We start from the raw sequence: 20,094 nt of genomic DNA, 5'->3' as shown, positions 1-20,094 counted from the left end.
CACATTTATGCAAATTAAGCATATTTGAATGTATTTACTGATTTGCATAATTTATGGTGATAGCAGAATGTGAATAGTCCAGAAGTTTGGCTCCTTTGATGCATAATTTGGAATGGCGGGGAAGCACAGAACAAGAACAGACCTGAAAATTTCACAGTCCTTCTGGAGCACTAACCATGGCATTTCTAGAAAATATCCTTTAGATATGGCAATTGTTCCGTCACCAAGGCAGTATCAGTGTCACCACCGAGCCTCTTTACCTTCATGGGAATGCGAGAACCAGATCTGGGAGGTGCCGGAGTGGGGGCCACGAAAGGTCGGTTCTGATGGGGATGATGCAGGGCCTGTGGGGTGTGGGGGTGCTGCTGAGCCCAAGCTGCTGCTCAGGAAACTGCCCATAAAGGATGAGGCAGGTGAGTTTCCCATCAACCCGCTTCCTGCTGAGGGCAAAAGGGAGGGAGGGAGAAAAAAGAAAGGAAGTCAGCATACAGACGGAAAGCACAAAGCTCAGCACCCTCCCCTCAGTGGTGGGCATTTAATTGTTTAATTTGGGCTTGTTACACTGCTCAGGGCACATTACACAACTTAGCAAATAAAATGCATAAAAGTTCATTCTGGGAATAAGCTTTATACATGATTTTAATTATTTTTTTTTAAAAATCAAGCTAAGATCAAACTACTAAAACCCCTAGTTTATTAATCTACTTGTCCCAGGCAATAAGCTCGCAGAGAGAACATTTTTAGCAGATGTATGACCCCACCCACATGCATTTACACTCAATGTCAGAAGACACAGAAACAGTTTCCTGCTCCATCTGGCAGCCTTGGTGGGCACTTATTATCTACCTGCTGTCTACATCAAGGAAGAAGTTGACATTAAAGTAAGTCCACCAGAAGTCCTTTGGAAATCACAAACTTGATATGTTTTCTTTGCATCGAAACCTGGTGAGTACTCTGTGCCTCTATTACCTTCGTATACAAGTTCACTGGGAGACAAGTGGTTGCACATTTTTGTGTCACTGGGCCTTGAAAAAACAGGTTTCCTACCTGTAACTGATGATCTTCGAGTGGTCATCTGTGCAGTCACACCAATGGGAGAGGCGCCGGCGCCGATCACGATCGGTAACTTCAAAGCCGCGGATTTCCGCGCCCCCGCCCCGGTGCGCATGCGCAGGCACCCCTCCCCTGCGCATGCCCAACGGGGCAGGAGCGGACATCCCGCCAGTTCCTTCTGACCGCTGCAGGAGCCCTGGACGGACCCGCAGCAGTGGGGAAGGTGGGCGGGTAGTGTGACTGCACAGATGACCACTCGAAGATCATCAGTTACAGGTAGGAAACCTGTTTATCTTCTTCGTGGTCTCTGTGCATCACACCAATGGGAGAATAGCAAGCTCACCACATACCTGGAGGAGGGTTGCGTGGTCCGTCAATAGGCGAGCGACTGCAGAACTGCACTGCCCACCGACGAACTCTGTCTCCACTGAAGGTCCAGCGCATAGTGTTTGATGAACGTATGCGGGGAGGACCAAGTAGCTGCTCTGCAAATGTCTGGCAAAGGCACCCCCTTCATGAACGCAGCTGAGGTAGCCATTGCCCTCGTGGAGTGAGCTCTGATAGGCCCCGGCAGAGGCCGCTTACGTAGCAAGTAGCACAGCTTAATTGTCTCTGTCAACCACTTGGACAGTCTCTGTGAGGAGATTCTCTGCCCCATAGAGGCCGAGGCATACGAGACGAAGAGCCTGGAGTCCTTGCGCACCGGTCTGATTCTATGTAAATAAAAGGAGAGTGCGCGCTTCACGTCAAGAGCGTGAAAACGTCTTTCCGAAGCCGAAGTGGGGTTCGGGAAATAGACCGGTAAGTAAATCTCCTTGTTTAAATGGAAGGCAGACACCACCTTCGGTAGGAAGGTCACATCTGGTCGCAAACGCACCCCTTCCGTGCTGAACTGCAGATAAGGGTGGTCACATCGCAAAGCCGCCAGTTCTCCCACCCGACGTGCTGAGGTAATGGCCACCAGGAAAGCCGCTTTCCATGAAAGAAGCTGCAGGGAACAAGTGGCCATAGGCTCAAAGGGTTTTCCCATGAGACCCTCCAAAACCCCGGGTAGGTCCCAGGAAGGCAAAGGAGCCCTGACAGAGGGGTACAGCCGCACCAGCCCCTTCAGGAAACTCTTGGTGGTAGGGTGAGTGAACACCGACCTGCCCTCAACTTGCTCATGGTTGGCTGAGATGGCCGCCAGGTACACCCTGATGGAAGAGACCGTCAGTCCCCTGTCTAACAAGGAGACCAAAAAGTCAAGGATGCTAGGGAGGCCCGCCCTCCTTGCGTCACTGCCCCTTTGAGAGGCAAATTTAACGAACTGAGTCCATTTGTAGGCATAGGACTTCCTCGTTGACTCCTTCCTACAATTAAGGATGACGTGTTGCACCCTCTCTGACAGCTCGCTCAGCCGAGCTTCCATGCCGTCAATTTCAGATGCGGGACGTCGTGGTGAACTATCCTGCCCTGCTGGGAGGAAAGTAGGTCCGGCTCCCCTGGGAAGTGGTGAAACCTGCCCTTGGACAACTGTAGCACAGGGGCGAACCAGTGTTGCCTGGGCCACCAGGGGGTGATCAGGATGCCCCTCGGACGCTCTGAGTATAGTTTCTGCACCACCCGTGTGATGAGCGGGATCGGGGGAAACAGATAGAGGTGGAGGCGGTACCAGCGAAGCAGAAGACCGTCCCCCAGCGACAAGGGATCTTTCCCCCCCCGGCAACAAAAGTTCTCGCACTTTCTGTTGTCCCGAGTGGCGAAGACGTCTATCTCCGGAGTCCCCCACTCCTGGAAGACCGGCTGTAGGAAGGTCCAGTTCAATTCCCACTCGTGCAGGGACGCTCCTCCCCTGCTGAGGAAGTCCGCACATACATTTTGCTCGCCCGGGAGGTGAGCTGCAAAGAGGTAAGTGTTCATCTCCATGCAAATCTGCCATACCTGCAATGCTAGAAAACACAACTTGCGAGACACCGTGCCGCCCTGCCTGTTTATATAGGCCAGCGCCGTGGTGTTGTCCGTCAGTATTGCTACAGTTCGGTTTGCCAGCAGTGGCCTGAAAGAGAGGATAGCGTGATGAATCGCCAGAAGTTCTAGGAAGTTGATATGATATTGCAGGTGGTCCCTGGGCCATCTGCTGCCCACGCAAAGACCGTTGACATGTGCCCCCCATCCCCATAGGGATGCGTCTGAGGTCAGAGTCACTGTCGGCTGTGGCCTGTGGAACGGTGCCCCTTGAAGCAAGTTTTGCTTGTGGCACCACCACGTCAGAGACGCCAGGATCTCCTGCGGAATGGAAAACCTGCGTAGCGGAGGGTCTATCCCACAACGGAATCTTCTCAGGAACCACAACTGAAGACTCCTCATGTGCAGCCGTGCAAACGTCAGCACCGCCGTAGTGGCTGCCATTAGTCCCAGCAATCGCAGAATCTGGAGTGCAGTTACGGTTTGGCTTGACCGGAAAATGTGTATTAAGTCTATAATGTCCTTTGCTCTTTTCTCCGGCAGAAATGCCTTGCACTGTTGTGTGTCCAGAATCGCCCCAATGAATTGGATCCTTTGGGATGGATGGAGGAAGGACTTCTTCATATTCACTCGTAACCCCAACTGTTGGAGGAGGTTCAGGGTGGTGGAGATATGCTTCAGGAGGTCGGGTTCGGATCCGGCCACCAGAAGCCAATCGTCGATGTACGGGTATATTGCTATGCCCTGCAATCTGAGGTGGGCCGCCACCACTACCATAGTCTTTGTGAATACCCTTGGGGCTGTTGACAACCCAAAGGGAAGCGCACGGTATTGGAAGTGCGAAGTCCCAATGGCGAACCTTAGAAATTTTCTGTGAGCTGGATGGATGCTTATATGAAAATAAGCATCCTGGAGGTCCAATGTAGCCATCCAGTCTCCAGGGTTTAGCAGAGGAAGTATGTTGGACAGGGATGTCATACGAAACTTTTGGTGTGGTATAAAGTCGTTGAGTCCCCGAAGGTCCATTATGGGCCGCAGGCCCCCATCCCGCTTCGGGACGGTAAAATAGCGGGAGTAGAACCCCATTCGGACTTGGTCTGGCGGAACGGGTTCTATGGCCTTCTTCTCGAGCAAAGTCCTCACCTCCTCTCGGAGGGTGGGAGACGGGGTGGTGTAGACGAATGTTGGAGCCTTCGGCTCCTGTAGAAATTCGATTAGATAGCCCAGCCGGACTATCGACAGCACCCAGTGGTCTGTTGTTATGGACGACCACGCTCGGAAAAAGGGCCAGAGGCGGGGGTGGTCTGAAGAATTGGTGGGGGTGTGGTAAAGGAAGGGGGGGGAGTCAAAGGCCCTGTTTAGCCGGCCTGTTCCCCTTTTGCCTGGAAGACTGGGAGGAGGTAGGCGAGTATTTGGCCTTAGCCCCGTACTGGGACTTGCTGAAGGAGCCCGAGGTCTTGGGCCGCCATTGTTGGTCCCCAGATTGCTTCTGGAAGGGTTTCTTGCTCCATGCCTTGGACCATGGACGCTTGGTTTGCTGCCTGGATGACGCCGGTACCCCCAGATTCCTGGAGGTACGGATGCTTTTGTCCATGTCTTGGAGCACCGTATCGGTGGTGGCGCTGAATAGCCCCTTTCCATCGAAAGGTAAGTCCTCGACATAAGCCTGGGTGTCGGCCTGTAAGGCTGTGGACCTCAGCCATGAGTGTCTCCGAAGAGTCACAGCCGAAGTAAGAGTCTTGGCACCTATATCCCCAGCGTGTTTAGCGGAGTTTAACTGCTGCTTGGCCAATGCCATGCCCTCGTTCTGGATTTTCTTAAGGGCATTTCTGGAGTGTTCTGGAAGCCCTGGGAGTAGGGTGGACACACGATCCCATAGGGCGTATTGATAGCGCCCCATGCAGGCAGTGTAATTGGCGACCTTGAGGCCCAATGCTCCTGCCGTGTAAAATCTTCGCCCCAGACCATCTAGCTTCTTACCCTCCTTGTCTGGAGGGGTGGCGTGGGTCTTCCTGGCCTTGGAGGATGAAGCCACTACGATTGAATTGGGTCGGGGGTGATTGAAGAGAAAGTCCGCTGAGGATTCTTGAATACGGTACATGTGATCAAGCCTGCGCGATGTAATAGGGGTGGAAGCAGGCTTGTCCCATGAGGCTTTTGCAGTGTGTAACATCACCGTTGTCAATGGAAGCGCTACGGCCGTCGATGTATCCATCTGAACGATGTCGAATACACTATCGGTAACGACAGGCACAGGCTGAATGGTCGACAAAGATATAGACTGAGCCATCCTTTTTATCAGTTCCCCATAGGATTTTAAGTCCTCCGAAGGGGAGATGGGCTGGTCTTCTCCCACCTTGTTTGGGGGAGATAGCTCCTCTGAGGACAGCTGCTCCTCTTGGATAGAGCCCTCGGAGGATCTCGGTGAGTCCGGGGACTCCGACTGGTCTGACTGAGCAGGTCGATCACGAATCGGTTCCGGGGCCACAGTCTCTTCGGTGGGAGGAGACTTCTTCCTCTTTGCCGATTCCTCGGCCGGAGGCTTCGACATCGACGCCGACGCTTTGCGCTTCGGGGGGTGGTACGATGTCCTCGAACGGTAAGATGCTTCCGAACGTTGGTCCCAATCAGGCTGACGAGGAGGGAACCAGGGAAACATGGACGGCATCGGGCAGGACCCGTAGAGGTATTGCCATTGCCTTTGGTCCCACGAGAGCGGTGGCGGTGTTCGCAGTCGTGGGGAAACTTCTCGGTGCCTCCTAGGAGATCGATCCTCCGGAGATCTCTCCTTCGATGACCGACGATCCCGTCGATACCGAGGACTCCAGGATCGGTCCCGTTGGGATGTCTTAAGCTGGTCCGGATGTGGCACCCGTTTCAGTGTTAGAGGGGAGACTCTCTGCGCACTGCGGGATCGATCCCGAGGAGTCGTCTCCGGTCGATCTCGAGAGCTGTCCTTCTCCTCCTGAGTGAGGTCCGAAGGGCTGTCATCGCTCACCAGACGTTGCGCCGATTCCAGATCTCGGTCGGAGTCGGAAGAGATCGCTATCTGCGTCGACATCGATTCGAGCGGCACAGTCGGTCGATGCCGAGCCGGGGAGGCCAGCAACTTTAAAGGCGGTAACACTGGAGTTGTTAGATCGGGTGGCGATGTCGGTGACGAGGTCGCAGGAACCTTCTTATGCTTCTGTTTGTCGGACTTTTTCTTCGACCCCGCAGAAGCTCCTTTATCCTCCTTAGACCTCTTCGCTGGTGTCGAGGTCTCTGATAACGAAGCCGAGCCCGCTCTTTTCAGGGGGCGATCGGCATCGAGGGAGGTTTTGTCGGTATCGACCACCGACGTCGAGGATTTTGGCGCGCTTTCTGATGACGCCATATTCCTCGGAGACAGCGCCTGTTCGACCAAGGCTGCCGCGAGACGAGCCGCTCGGTTTTTGCGGGTTTGTCTGGAAAACCTCGCGCAATGGGTGCAGGAGTCCGGTTTATGTGTCTCTCCTAAACACAGCAAACAAAGGGTATGGCCGTCCGGAGGGGCGATCTTACTGCCACACCGCCTGCACCGTTTGAAGAAGCCCCAACGCTTTTCCATACGCGAAAGCGTGGGGAGGGTGAGGGGGGGAAGAGGGAAGGGAAGGGAAAGGGATACTGGAGTCAAGGAAAAATAACAAAAATAACACTCCACCCCACTCACGAAATGAAGGAAAGCGATAACGCTAGAAGAATCCACACTGGAAGGAAAACCAGCAAGGCTGAAGCAAGTAATCCACCGACCGAAGGAAAGATCGACTGATCTCAGCGGCGGTCAGAAGAGAACTGGCGGGATGTCCGCTCCTGCCCCGTTGGGCATGCGCAGGGGAGGGGTGCCTGCGCATGCGCACCGGGGCGGGGGCGCGGAAATCCGCGGCTTTGAAGTTACCGATCGTGATCGGCGCCGGCGCCTCTCCCATTGGTGTGATGCACAGAGACCACGAAGAAGATTCACTGGTACAGTGTAAACCTAAAAGTAGTCACTGTGCAGCCAAAATACAAATGTTTATATTTTATGTATTTATTTATTGGACTTTTAGACCATCCTCCCCCATACTTGGGGATCAGGGTAGGGTTGCCAGGTCCAACTCAGGAAATATCTGGGGACTTTGGGGGTGGAGCCAGGAGCAAGGTTGTGACAAGCACAATTGAACTCTGAAGGGAATTCTGGCCATCACATTTAAAGGAACTGTGCTCCTTTTAAATGCCTTCCCTTCATTACAAATAATGGGAGGATGAGGACAGCTTCCTTTGGGGCTCATAGAATTGTATCCCCTGGTCCAATCTTTTTGAAACTTGGGAGGTTTTTTGAGGAAAGACTACAAATGCTATATTGAAAATCTGGTGCTTCTACCTCAAAAAACTGCCCCCCAAGCCCCAATTATCCATTATATTCTATAGGGACCAGACTCTATAGGGTATAATAAGAGTGCCCAGTGGCCGTTCAACTCTCCCCCCACTTTCCGATAACACTGATGTGGGGAAAGGGCTTCCAAACCAGGGGATTCCCTGCTCCCAACTGGGAATTGGCAACTCTAGCTCAGGGTGGTATACAACATTCAATTTACAAACATGATCAGATTTAAAATCATTAAAACAGTAAAACAGATTTAGATGGCCTCTGAGACAGTTTGCTTACCCCAGGGGTGTTGAACAGAAAAAGAAGTCAGGCTAGTTTAAAAAAAATTGCTGTCCTCAACCATAAGCCTGGAGGAACATCTCTGCCTTTCAAGACCTGTGGAACTGAACTATTTGGCAGAGAGTTGCACCAAAAAGGCCCTGGCTGTGGTCAAGGACAGACAGATACTTAGGGGGGCAGGGATCCCCAGAAGATTCTTCTCAGTTCAGCATAACATTCTTCAGGGATCCTGAAGGTACACTGGCCCCAGACCATTTAGGGGATTGAAGGTTAATACCAGAATCTTGAACCTGGTCCAGTATTCAACCTGGAACCAGTGCTGCTGGCATAGCACTGGCGTAATGTACACTATTAATGGGGTTCTGGTGAGAACCAGTGATGCCACATTCTGGACCAGTTATAACTTCTTGATCCGTCTCAAGGGTAGCCCTGCGTAGAGAGAGTTACAGTAGTCTAGCCTAGAGGTGACCATTGCATGGATTACTGTGGCTAGGTCAGGATGAGACAGAAAGGGAGTCAGTTGCCTAGCCTGGCAAAGCTGGAAAAAACGCCAGTCTGTGATCTGGGCCTCCATTGATAAGAAGGCATCTAAAAATATGTCCAGGCTCTTAACAGTGGATGCTTATTTTAATGGCATACTGTCCAGGGCTGGGAGTTGGCATCAATCTTGAATCACCCCTCCCTCCAGCCACAGAACCTCCATCTTGGATGGATTCAGACTCAGCCAGCTGTGCTTTAACCAACCGACCACGGCCTCCAGACCTTTGGCCAATTTTTGGAGGGCCCAGCTGTCCATCAACAGATACAGCTGGGTGTCATCAGTATATTGATGACACCCCAGCCTGAAACTCCACACCAGTTTATACTCTTCTCAGGGACAACCCCAAAGCAGCTTACATCATTCTTGTCTCCATTTTATCCACACATATTAGGCAGACAGTGTGTGACTGGTCCAGGTCACAGGCAAGCTTCCATGGCTGAATAGAGATTTGAACCTGGGTCTCCCACATCCCAGCCCAGGGTGTTGAACTCTTTTCTTATGAGGGCCAGACCTTGTTGGGCTGGGCCATGTGTGTCATAAAATGTAACACCAGTTGAGGGAAGAGGAAAGGTCTTCTTCTGCTTCTGCAGTTGAGGACAGTCTGGGAGGTGTGGTTGGGGAGATCTTCCTCCTGCTTCTGCAACTGTGGCCACAGAAGCACAAGGAAAGCCCAGTGATTCCATGCCCCTTGGACAGTCAGAGAGGCACTGGGCGGGCAGGGAGGTCAGTTGCTCTCAGGATGGACCTGAGTCCTGCAGGGGCCACATTCTTCTCATGGGCTGCCTGTCTGACACCCCTGTTCTAACCTCTACACCAGACTGGTTTTCAGATTAGAGATGCTACAATACTGCATGCAAGCATCACAATAATCAGTATTTCCATCAGTATTTTGTATCAACAAGCATACTACTGAATTGCATGCAGGTTTCTTGCTGGTTCATAGACAATTGCATTTTCCTGTGCATTTCCCTGCAACCCTTACTTCATTCTGCAGTGCCACAAGGAGGTTACCTACAGACTTTGAACACACTTGCCCAGTGCAGCCTGGCAGTCCCACTCTTGCAATCACATTAACTAGATATTTGAAAGCTGGTTCTGAGGCCACAGCAGATGAATATGAACACTCCTCAAACAAGCAATCTACTCACACGAGTAGTACATTTATCCTCTGGTGAGTTGACAACTGTACACATGACCGTCCTGACAACCATCAGTACACAACTTGTATGAACAGTGTATTTGCTCAAGTTATGTTCTGGTGTATTGTCAGAATCAACCCTGTTGGTGTAGAATAGTGTATCTAGGAAATACATAGAATCTGGTTTTCTTGTCTCTATTGATCATTACTATCTCTACATCATGCGATGGCAGGGGGCTATATATAACAATGACAGCTGTGATAGCTAAATGACTGGCCACTGCTGCAGCTGTTGCTGGAAACAAAAGACTCAGGGTAGTAGTAATAGAACCTCCTTGTTCAGAATGTTAGCATTTTGCCAGTCTTCCACCATGTCCCATACCCAAGTTGTAATATTTGAAGAAGGAACCTAGCCAGGCCTACAGCCAGTGTGGTGTAGTGGTTAAGAGCAACGGACTCTAATTTGGAGAACAAGGTTTGATTCACCAGTCCTTCACATGGAGCCAGTGGGTGACCTTGGGCCAGTCACAGTTCTCTCAGAACTCTCTCAGCCCCACATACTTCACAATGTACTTGTTGTGGGGAGAAGAAGGGAAAGTAGTTGTAAGCTGTAAATCCAATATCTTCTACTTTGAGACTCCTTAAGGTAGAGAAAAGTGGGGTACAAAAACCAACTCTTCTCTTTGTTCTACAGACACAGAACTAACCCCAGTGTGAGAAAACAAGGTTCTCACAAGTTTTCTGACAGGACTTCTAGGCCTTTTAAACAGCTGTATGACAGGTAGATATAGTACTCATCATCTGCTGAACTTCTGTCTATGGCACAGTAAACAATAGAGCCTTGCCAGAAAAAAAGAAAAGACAAAGGTATTGCTATGGCTGAGCCTGCAGATATTGCTGTGTGCTATCTATGGGCAATGAGCCTGGGCCTTTTAGTCATCACCCCTAGGTATTTGACGTGGGCGAGTGCCTGGTGAGGCACTCAGCCAAGAAGCAGGAAGTACTCCTCACTGTAAGCCAGCCTACGCTCCCTGGCTAATCTCGTTGGGATGCCTTAGCAATGAGTGTGGGGATGTGGTTACAAGGGCAGGGCCAAGGCCACTCCTCACAGCTGGGATGGGGGGAGGCTTGGGAAGTCCCTTTCTGGGCATTGTGCAGGGGCTAGGTCAGATCTGGGAGGGAGTGTGTCCATGCTGGGGCTTTGAGAACCCATTGCCTGAGGTTCTATGAGCTGGACACTGATTAGTTAGGACAGAGGAGATTTCTTTGTAGCTGCTGAATTTCCAATCCAGCCCAGTCTGTCAGGTCCAGAGGGTCTTTACAATGACTACAAGCAAACAGATCTAGCTCTTTCTTCTTTTAGACATCTGTCTCCATAGGGCTCTGCTTACTCTTGACTCCAATATTAAATCGCTTTATAAAGTTTTCCCCTTTTCCGTTCTCATTGTATAGGTATACTCAGGGCCTTTTTTTGAGCAAAAATGCACAGGAATGCAGTTCTGGCTGGCTTGGTGTTGGGGTGTGACCTAATATGCAAATGAGTTCTTGCTGGGCTTTTCCTGCAAAAAAGCCCTATGCGAAACAATGTTGGCATCAGGGGGTGTAGTCTAATATGCAAATGAGTTCCTGCTGGGCTATTTCTACGAAAACAGCCCTGAGTATACTACTGCCGGACTGCCTTTTACCTCTGTACCAGCTCAACTATTCCCCCTCCCTCACAAATTAATCCTTTACACTTCAAATCCCCTTGGTTTCTAATGGCACAAAATCAAGGCTTGACAGGCAGTCCATAACAAAAAAGACAGAGGCAATGTGGCTGGAATTGCACTTGGAATTATCTGGATATAATCTCAGATCAACCACTCACCCACTGGACGGACTTGAGTAAGAATACAGTCCACCTAATACATTTTAGTAGGACCAACCAAGTGACACACACCAGTGTGAGAGCTTTTGATTCTCTGAAATAATTATTCAGTCTGGGTTGCTACAATTTTAAAAATTAAAAATAAAGTGTTTTCAGAGGGGAAAATGCCTCAAGTTATGATGTTAAATCCTGTTAAAGCCTGCATTGTGTGTTAAATGCAGAACAGATTGAAATGCTGGTGGTTTCAAGTTACACCTAGTTTTTCTCCCAGCAAGGAGCAATAATGGCTTTGGTAAGTCAGCGTCTATAAATTCCCCATCTGTAAAATGGGAGCTAATCCTACCTTGCGTAACCCCCAGGAACTAATCGATTTAACCTAGTAGGGGCAGTGTCAGTGGCTCCTCCTATGAGGTTAACAGAAATAATAGCTGAAATAATTAAATTATATATAATTTTAAAATAAATGGGCAGAGGAATGACACCCAACCCACTGCACAATATATAAAAGCTTTAGATAAAAGCTTTAGATGGGGAGGGACAGTGGCTCAGTGGTAGAGCATCTGCTTGGGAAGCAGAAGGTCCCAGGTTCAATCCCTGGCATCTCCAAAAAAGGGTCCAGGCAAATAGGTGTGAAAAACCTCAGCTTGAGACCCTGGAGAGCCGCTGCCAGTCTGAGAAGACAATACTGACTTTGATGGACCAAGGTTCTGATTCAGTATAAGGCAGCTTCATATGTTCGTATCTTTTAGGTATTTAAAAGCTACTTCTAATCAAAGTTACCCATTTCTAAACCCATTGACTTTGATGGATTTAGGTGTAATTCTGCTTAAGATTTCTTCTCCTATATCTTGCTGTATATGCTTTCTCCAACCCATCTTGCTTGGTGATGCGGTCAATATATGGGGAAAGCTTTTTAATCACACATTGCTCAGCATGCTAGAAGACCAATGATAGCTTCAGATATTCTAAATGTTGGGGGAGGGGTGTGTGATGGGGAGAAAGTATTAGTAGCTTTCCTCTCACCCTGCTGTGAAATGCAGCATTGCCTCTCTCATCACATACCTCCCACTATGCAGGCTTAGTTTCAAATATTATAAGTTAGTGTGGGAGAAGGAAGTACAACCCACTTGCACTTCCTCTCTCCCCTCCACAACTTATTAAAACATCTGAAGTTGATGAACAGACCACCCTCACACACATACCTCTGTTCCTCTAAGGAGCTTACGTGGTTCTTCCCTCTCTGTTTTATTCTAACAACAAACTTGTGAGGTAGGTTATGCTGAGAGACCCAAAGGATACACAGTGTTGTGTGACTGGCTGGAGATCTGAACCTGGTCTTAGGCTGCTATTAGAAACAATGCCATTACTGGCTCGCCGTAATATTCTACAGTCACTGGTAGAATCTAGTGCAAACTAAAATGTTGGCTCTCCTTGGAAAAGTTAAAATGACTCATCTTATGACTTAATATTGTATAAAAAGGTAAAGCACCAGTCGTTTCTGACTCTGGGGTGACGTCACATCACGACGTTTTCACAGCAGACTTTTTATGGGGTGGTTTGCCATTGCCTTCCCCAGTCATTTACACTCCCCGCCCCCCCACTCCTAAGCAAGCTGGGTACTATTTTACCAACCTCGAAAAGATGGAAGGCTGAGTCAATCTTGAGCCGTCTACCTGAACCCAGCTTCCGCTGGGATTGAAATCAGGTTGTGAGCAGAGTTTAGGACTGCAGTACTGCAGCTTTACCACTCTGTGTCATGGGGCATAATACTGTATACTCAATAGCATTACAAGCAGAATGGTATTTTCTTATTTTAATTTTTAATGTCAGTTGCTTCTTTATTTTTCTCCTCTTTGTATTCTGTTTTTGTCAATCAGCTGGCTCAGTGAAGATCAGAAATAGTGTCCCCTGGAATTCAGGGTTTTCATCCCAGCTGACAAGTGGTTTTGTGTAGCTTGTGAGGGGGGCTGAAATTTTGGCATCCAAGCCAGCTGCCTCCTTTACCTTTGCAGCTGGGATGATCCTAGAACAATCCATAATTTAATTTAGCAGTGCCAAACTTACTTCCTTCTCTAGAACTTGGGGTTCAGGATCCTAAAGCCAAATGAGCTCATGAGTATATCCATATATAGCCACCCTCTAGGAGTAAGGCTTTGGGGTTTCCAGCAGAACTATACACCAGAGAGTTACAAGTGTCTACTGTTGCCAAACTCCAGGTGCGGGTGTGTGCATAGATCTGGAATTACATCTGATCTCCAGACTACATAAATTGCTTGTTTATTATTTATTTATTTATGTAACACTTTTATTCCACTTCTTCTGGAGAAACATGGCTGCTTTGGAAGTTGGGAGTGTATGGCATTATACCCTATTGAGTTCCCTTCCCTTCCTAAACCTAAGGCTCCCAACCCTTGGTTGGGAAATAACCTGAAGATTTGGGGGGCGGACAGAGTTTGGGGAGGGGCATGACCGCAGTAGGATATAATGCCATTAAGTCCACCCTCCAAAGCAGCCATTTTCTCCAGGGGAACTAATCTCTGTAGTCTGGAAATCAGTTGTAATTCTGGGAGATCTCGAGGCCCCAACTAGAGCTTGCCAATATTACCTAAAACCCACCCTGCCAGTCTCCACCCTCAAATCTCCAGGTATTTTCCAACCCAGAGTTGGCCACCCTATGTCAAACAAACATAAGGCCCCACAGTGGGCCCATATCCTTCTCCCTTGTTGTTCCACCAGGCATCTTATAGAGTCGCCAATACCCAGCTAGAAGCAGAGAATCCCTGGTTTGGAGGCCCTCTCCCCATTTTAGGGTTATCTAGGGTTCCCAATCCCCCAACAGAGGTGAGGGTTCCTCTGGTTTCGGGGCCTCCAAGCTGCCACCACAGAGCTCTGGCTTGCCCAAATATGGTCAGCACTCAAAGGCTGACTGAGGTCCCGATGCTAAGCACGCTTATTTGAGAGTAAGTCTGCATTAAGTTCCTCCTTGACCTCTGGGAGCTGCACAATATGTGTGAAAGAGCCACATGTAGCTCCCAAGCCATAGTTGGCTACTCCAGCCCTATGGAGATCGGTCCCTATAGGGCGGCGTTTCCCATTGGCAGGGTCGGGACCCGGACCTCCGGCCACCAGTCTGCAGGGAGACTAACACAGCCCCTGGGCTCCCCCCTGCCATTTAAACACCCATTGGGGGAGCCCGGAGCGTCCTTTGCCATCTCCCTGCATTGCAAGGAGACAGCAAAGGCAGGCGATCTCCTCCCCCCCTTTAAAAAACACCCCATCGGGGTGTTTAAAAGGGGGAGGGGAGCCCGGAGTTCCCTTTGCCATCTCCCTGCCTGGCAGGGAGACGGGAAGGCAGGCAATCTTCTCCCCCCCCCCCCCATTTAAACATCCTGCCCAAGTGGTTAAAGGGGGGGGGAAGCCTGGAGCTCCCTTTGCCATCTCCCTGCCTGTTAGGAAGACGGGAAAGGCAGGCGATCTCCTTCCCACCCACCCCAATTTAAACACCCCGCCCGGGTGTTTAAAAGGGGCGGGGGGAGCCCGGAACTCCCTTTGGCTGAACTGCCAAGGAGACTGAGTAAATGGGATGGAGAAGAACAGTTGGGTCCTGATGTGGGGGCAGTTGCTTGTTTCCAGACGGAGCCTGTTTGAGAAGCTGTGGTGCAGGCCTCTTGGCTTGGCTCTTCCTGGGAACAGAGCCCCCTGCCTCGGCTCTCACACGCTTGCCAGCATTTCCCAGCCTGTGAGTCACAAACTGCTGGCAGCCTCTGCTCCCCTGACTCTGCAGCTGATCAGCCCCTCACCAGCTTCCCACCCCCTCCTCAAACAGCCAAATCTCTTGCACTCTGCTCGGAGCTGCTGGCTCTCATGAACTGGAAAGCCAGCCCTGGGCAGCTTCTTTCTCCCAACAGTTTAAACAAAAAGCCAAAACAAAAAAAAAACATTGATTTTTTTTAAAAAAAAGCAAAACAGGATATGTTGAGTAGGGTAGAGAACTCACAGCCCCAGTTATGAACAAATGGGGTCCAGACAGAGGAATATATATGGAGGTAACCAAAGTGAAAAGGAACGTGTGAGATTAAAGGACCAGATACAGACTTGGGATGCCATGGGGCAAGGGCTGAACCAGATCCTTTTTCTTTAAGGCTGTTGCTGCTCATCTTAAGAGGACAGCCAATCCCACCTCCACACACACACACATGGCCAGTCTCCCTCTCCCAAAATATGCACACTTATGCAGAGGATAGCACAGGCCTAGCTGGTTTATATGGCTGCAAGTTGCAAAATTTAAAATAGGTGTATTGCTGTAGCAGATAGAATGCAGAAGCCCCCTCCACTGTGGCATCCAATGGCTGGCTCAATCCTGCATCTTGGCAAGTGATGGTGAGAAGCTGGAAAGGAATGGAGAAGGCCTAGATCCTGGGGGCCATGCATTGTCACAGGCAGAGCAAGCAGGGTTTTTGTCAGAAGGAAATAAGAAAAGCCATGTTGGATCAGGCCCAATGGCCCATCTAGTCCAACACTCTGTGTCACATAAGAACATAAGAGAAGCCATGTTGGATAAGGCCAATGGCCCATCCAGCCCAACACTCTGTGTCACATAAGAACAGAAGAGAAGCCAGGTTGGATCAGGCCAATGGCCCATACAGTCCAACACTCTGTGTCACATAAGAACCGAAGAGAAGCCATGTTGGATCAGGCCAATGGCCCATCCAGCCCAACACTCTGTGTCACATAAGAACATAAGAGAAGCCATGTTGGATCGGGCCCAATGGCCCATCTAGTCCAACACTCTGTGTCACATAAGAACATAAGAGAAGCCATGTTGGATCAGGCCAATGGCCCATCCAGTCCAACACTCTGTGTCACATAAGAACATAAGAGAAGCCATGTTGAATCAGGCCAATGGCCCATCCAGTCCAACACTCTGTGTCACATAAGAACATAAGAGAAGCCATGTTGGATCAGGCCAATGGCCCATCTAGTCCAACACTCTGTGTCACATAAGAGAAGCCATGTTGGATCAGGCCAATGGCCCATCCAGCCCAACACTCTGTGTCACAGTGGCAAAAAAAACCCAAGTGCCATCAAGAGGTCCACCAGTGGGGCCAGAAGTCCTCCCACTATGCTGCCTCCAAGCACCAAGAATACAGAGCATCACTGCCCCCGACAGAGAGTTCCGACAATTTGCTGTGGCGAATGATCCCACATGTGAATCAAGCCTGCTGCTTTTAGCCCAAAGCCAGGCCACAGCCTGCCCATCTGCCTGCTTACATTGCATGCCCAGCGAAGAGAAGAAAGAGGCTGCAGTTTGGAGTGTTGTTCAGCTAGGTTTTTATATTCATTATTTGTTTGCTTAGGTCAGGAGGAGCATTTCAGCAAGCAAGCCCTTATCTGCAATCAGAAGTAATGTGATCCAATCTACTACCTCCAGGAGGAGCAGGACAAAAAAGAGAGTACACATGCATGCATCTTTAGAAAATGAAAGTGCTGTATGCTAGACACTTCCTTGAGAGAGTGTGTGTTTTTCTACGTTTCCTATTTAATCCCTTGGCCATATAATGCATGGTTTCAATGGATGATACCAGTAATAAGGATTGCTGTGAGGATCTAAGGCCCCATACTGAGAACGGGGAACCTTGACACGTAAGACTGGCTCACTTTCTTGAGTAATATATTCGGAGTATGTTTTTCTACTGCAGATTCATTGACCGTCCTTGGGAACAGGCTCAGCCTCAACTGTCTCCATTCTCAGACTGGGGATTTAGGTCTTCACAGCAGTCCCTGTTAGCGATCCTTTTAATTCAAAGCATTCATTCATTCCTTGCTGTGTTCAGGGGTCTTCTCTATGTTGGCGCTTACGTTATGAAACTGACTACTGAAGAGATGAAGAGGATACCTTCATTGGCTGCCTTTCAGAAGGCTTGCAAGACAGTTTTGTGGGCATTTCCAGATTAAGTGGAGTTTTTAATAAAAAGTAAAAGCAATTCAGATGTTAATGTCATTGGTCTTGTAGTTTATTTCAGTCGTTTATTGCTAAGTATTATATGTTTATTTTCAACTATGTATTTTTAATTGCAAGTTACCTTTTTATATAGGAAAAAGCAGGACATTTTAAATAGATGCGTAAGTCATTCAAACAACAGCTCACAGTTTGCTGTACATCTGATGAAATTATCTTTTCAAAGGTGCAAGAGCTCTTTTGGGGTCTAGAGGGCCCTGACAGTACTACAGCACACAGGGTGTCAAATTTTTTTTTACTAGTCTCTGTGCCTAACTACAGCTTGCTCTGCAGACATCAGGAGATAACATTATTCTGTATGCAGTAAAAAATCTTTATCTGCTTATTTCTCCAGATCTATTATTGCTAAAGGCCAAAAACCAGGTGGATTTTTTTTTTTTGCTGGTTTAGTACTGATAGCCTATGTAGAGAAGCTGGCAATCTTCTTGTGAGCTTTTAAAGTCTAGATAGAATTTACTTTGCTTAAAAAGTCTGTTTGAAATTATTAATTCACCCTTTCTCATTTTCAAGGGGGCCTGCTGTTGAGTTTCTACTGGAACCTCGGTCATTTTCAAAATCTGCTCACCCCACTGCATAGATCTGGTTCTTAATGATCATATCATTCTCTGGAATTCAGTACTTCAAGAACAGCGGTGTAAGCCAACTGATGAAGTTGTGCACGCAGTTTCTACTTGTAAAGTTTGATTTATCAAATAGAGCTCTAAGGTCCTGTCCAACTAAATTCTTGAAATTCAGTTTGCTTTACGTGACTGTTTCATTTCAATATGTGAACAAGAGAGGCTGAAGGATGTTTGGGGAGGGAGGGAACATTCATTTAAGAACCCAAGAAAGGCTGAGAGAGCAACTATTTCCCATGTTTTTCCACTTTTTCAAACTCTCTTGTGGCTGCAAGTAAATCAAGGCTTGCTAGGTTCACCTCTGTAGGGGTTTCACTCCTCCCCAGCCACTGGAAACCCCCAAAATTAATAATCTGAATTCTAATAAAATTTGTGAATAAGCAGACTGGATCCCAAAACCTTAGCAAGCAAAGTGTTAGGACTGGGAGGAATGCCATCCAGTGGAAAAATTAGGCTGTGCTGTTTTCCTGGTTGTTCATTAAGTGACAGGAAAAGGGAATTTCCACCTTGGGGGAAAAAAACTTTCCCCTTTTAATACTGGGTAGGAATTACCATAAACTGCAATGAGGAGAAGAGGGGAAATATTCCTTCCTAGAGCAGCTGCCATGAAGGCAGGAGTGTTCTTTGGCCAACGAGTGTCATTGAAAGAAGTGCATTAAGCTGATGTTGTGCTTTCTTTGCACCACCCTGATGTAAACTGCTCAGTTTATAAACTTAAGAGATGTGGGGCTCAAAGCTGTCTAGAACCCCACCCCACGTGAAGTGATTTAGTGATGAAAAAGTCAGTGCTTCTCCCTTCTTTACTTGACATGCTCCAGAGCTACACCACACTGGCTCTCTGCTCATGCTCCTTATGACAGGGGGATCTCCTTACTTGTAGCTTTCATCTTCAAAAGAAGACAGTGCTACATAGCCCTCATGGTGTGCAGTGAGCATGTGCAGCGAGCAAAAATGCTTAATGACAGTGGATGTAGTACTCTATTGATCTGTGAAAGGGGAAGTTCAAGCTTGGCCTAAAAGACTTGGAAAGCTCCCTGATTTCCCTATGCTTTGAACAACAAACTTTCAACTTGCCAGCAACTAAAAAAGTATTGTAATTCTCTGAAGCCTGGAGACAAATCTTACTCCCCCACATCATTTTCATTCCCATACAGAAACAAGTTCCCAGAACTGTGTTGGTGGTTTCTGCCCAATGGCAGGCAAAGTTTTACTAACCACAAATTGTTGCAAAGATCATGGAGATTCTTCACTTTAGGGCTGTGGAATAAGCAGATAAGAAAGAAAGGTGTGCAACCAGCAGAAGTGCCAACATCAGCTCACTAGACAGGCTGTAAGCAGCAGCCCAGTAGGATTAGGGAGCCAAGAGCTGCCAGTTAGGCAGCCATTGGCTAGAAACTGAGACCTGCTAGTATCATCCAAGCAAGAGAGCAACAGTCATTTCCTCAAAGCCGAAGGTGCTCCAGTCAGCCAGCACTACTCTGTGGCTAGACTAAGAGCCAAACTAGATGCGCCTATTTTTCAAGACCTGGGCCTGGGTTCCCCCTCAGTTACCCAGGAGTTGCATGAACAGCTTTTAAAAAATAAAGGAGGGCCTATTTAGGCTCAGAACTCCATTGCAAAGGAAAGAAGAGCTCCTGCCTCTCTCTCCCCCCACAATTTCCAGCACCAAAACAGCATTGGGGGGGGGGGGGCGGCCTGGGCTGCGGAATCTGCATTGGCTGCCGGTTGTATACCGTGTTCGCTATAAGGTGCTGGTTATTACCTTTAAAGCCCTATATGGCCGAGGACCTGCCTACCTAAAGGACCGCCTCTCCCCATATGTACCCCAGAGAGCACTGAGGTCTAGTTCCCAGAATTTACTAACAATCCCTGGGCCAAGAGAAGTTAGGTTGAAGGCTACTAGGGAGCAGGCCTTCTCGGTGATAGCCCCTCGCTGGTGGAACGACCTTCCAGAGATGGTGCGAGCCCTGCGGGACCTGAACCAATTCCGCAGGGCTTGCAAAACATTTCTTTTTCAGTTGGCATTCGAGATAGAACCTGATTAACTAACGAGCAGACACCTAGCCATCTGTGTACATCATGATTACAACATTTTAGCACCTATTTTATATGTTTTATCTATTTTAAATAACTTATTTGTAATTGATATTTAAACTGTTATGTTGTTTTATGTGAATCATGGGACTCCCATGTCTGTTATGTTGTTTTATGTGAATCATGGGACTCCCATGTCTGTTAGCCGCCCTGAG

General features: G+C 48.6%; 1 protein-coding gene across 4 annotated transcripts in view; it reads right to left on the bottom strand.

Moving 5' to 3' along the window:
• BAHCC1 (BAH domain and coiled-coil containing 1) overlaps nt 1-20,094 on the bottom strand; it is a 126,965-nt gene that overhangs the window by 54,350 nt on the left and 52,521 nt on the right. For 3 of the 4 annotated variants that reach the window (XM_060253341.1, XM_060253344.1, XM_060253342.1), the window contains exon 2: nt 261-440. In XM_060253341.1, the coding sequence (XP_060109324.1) occupies nt 261-440 (180 nt within the window). The remainder of the gene's footprint in view (nt 1-260; nt 441-20,094) is intronic. The other variant, XM_060253343.1, reaches the window with a different exon arrangement.

Source organism: Heteronotia binoei, chromosome 13 (genome assembly GCF_032191835.1).
Source record: "Heteronotia binoei isolate CCM8104 ecotype False Entrance Well chromosome 13, APGP_CSIRO_Hbin_v1, whole genome shotgun sequence".
Lineage (NCBI taxonomy): Eukaryota > Metazoa > Chordata > Lepidosauria > Squamata > Gekkonidae > Heteronotia > Heteronotia binoei.
The sequence above is the reverse complement of the archived record's forward strand: the minus strand, read 5'-3'. Positions and strand labels throughout refer to the sequence as shown.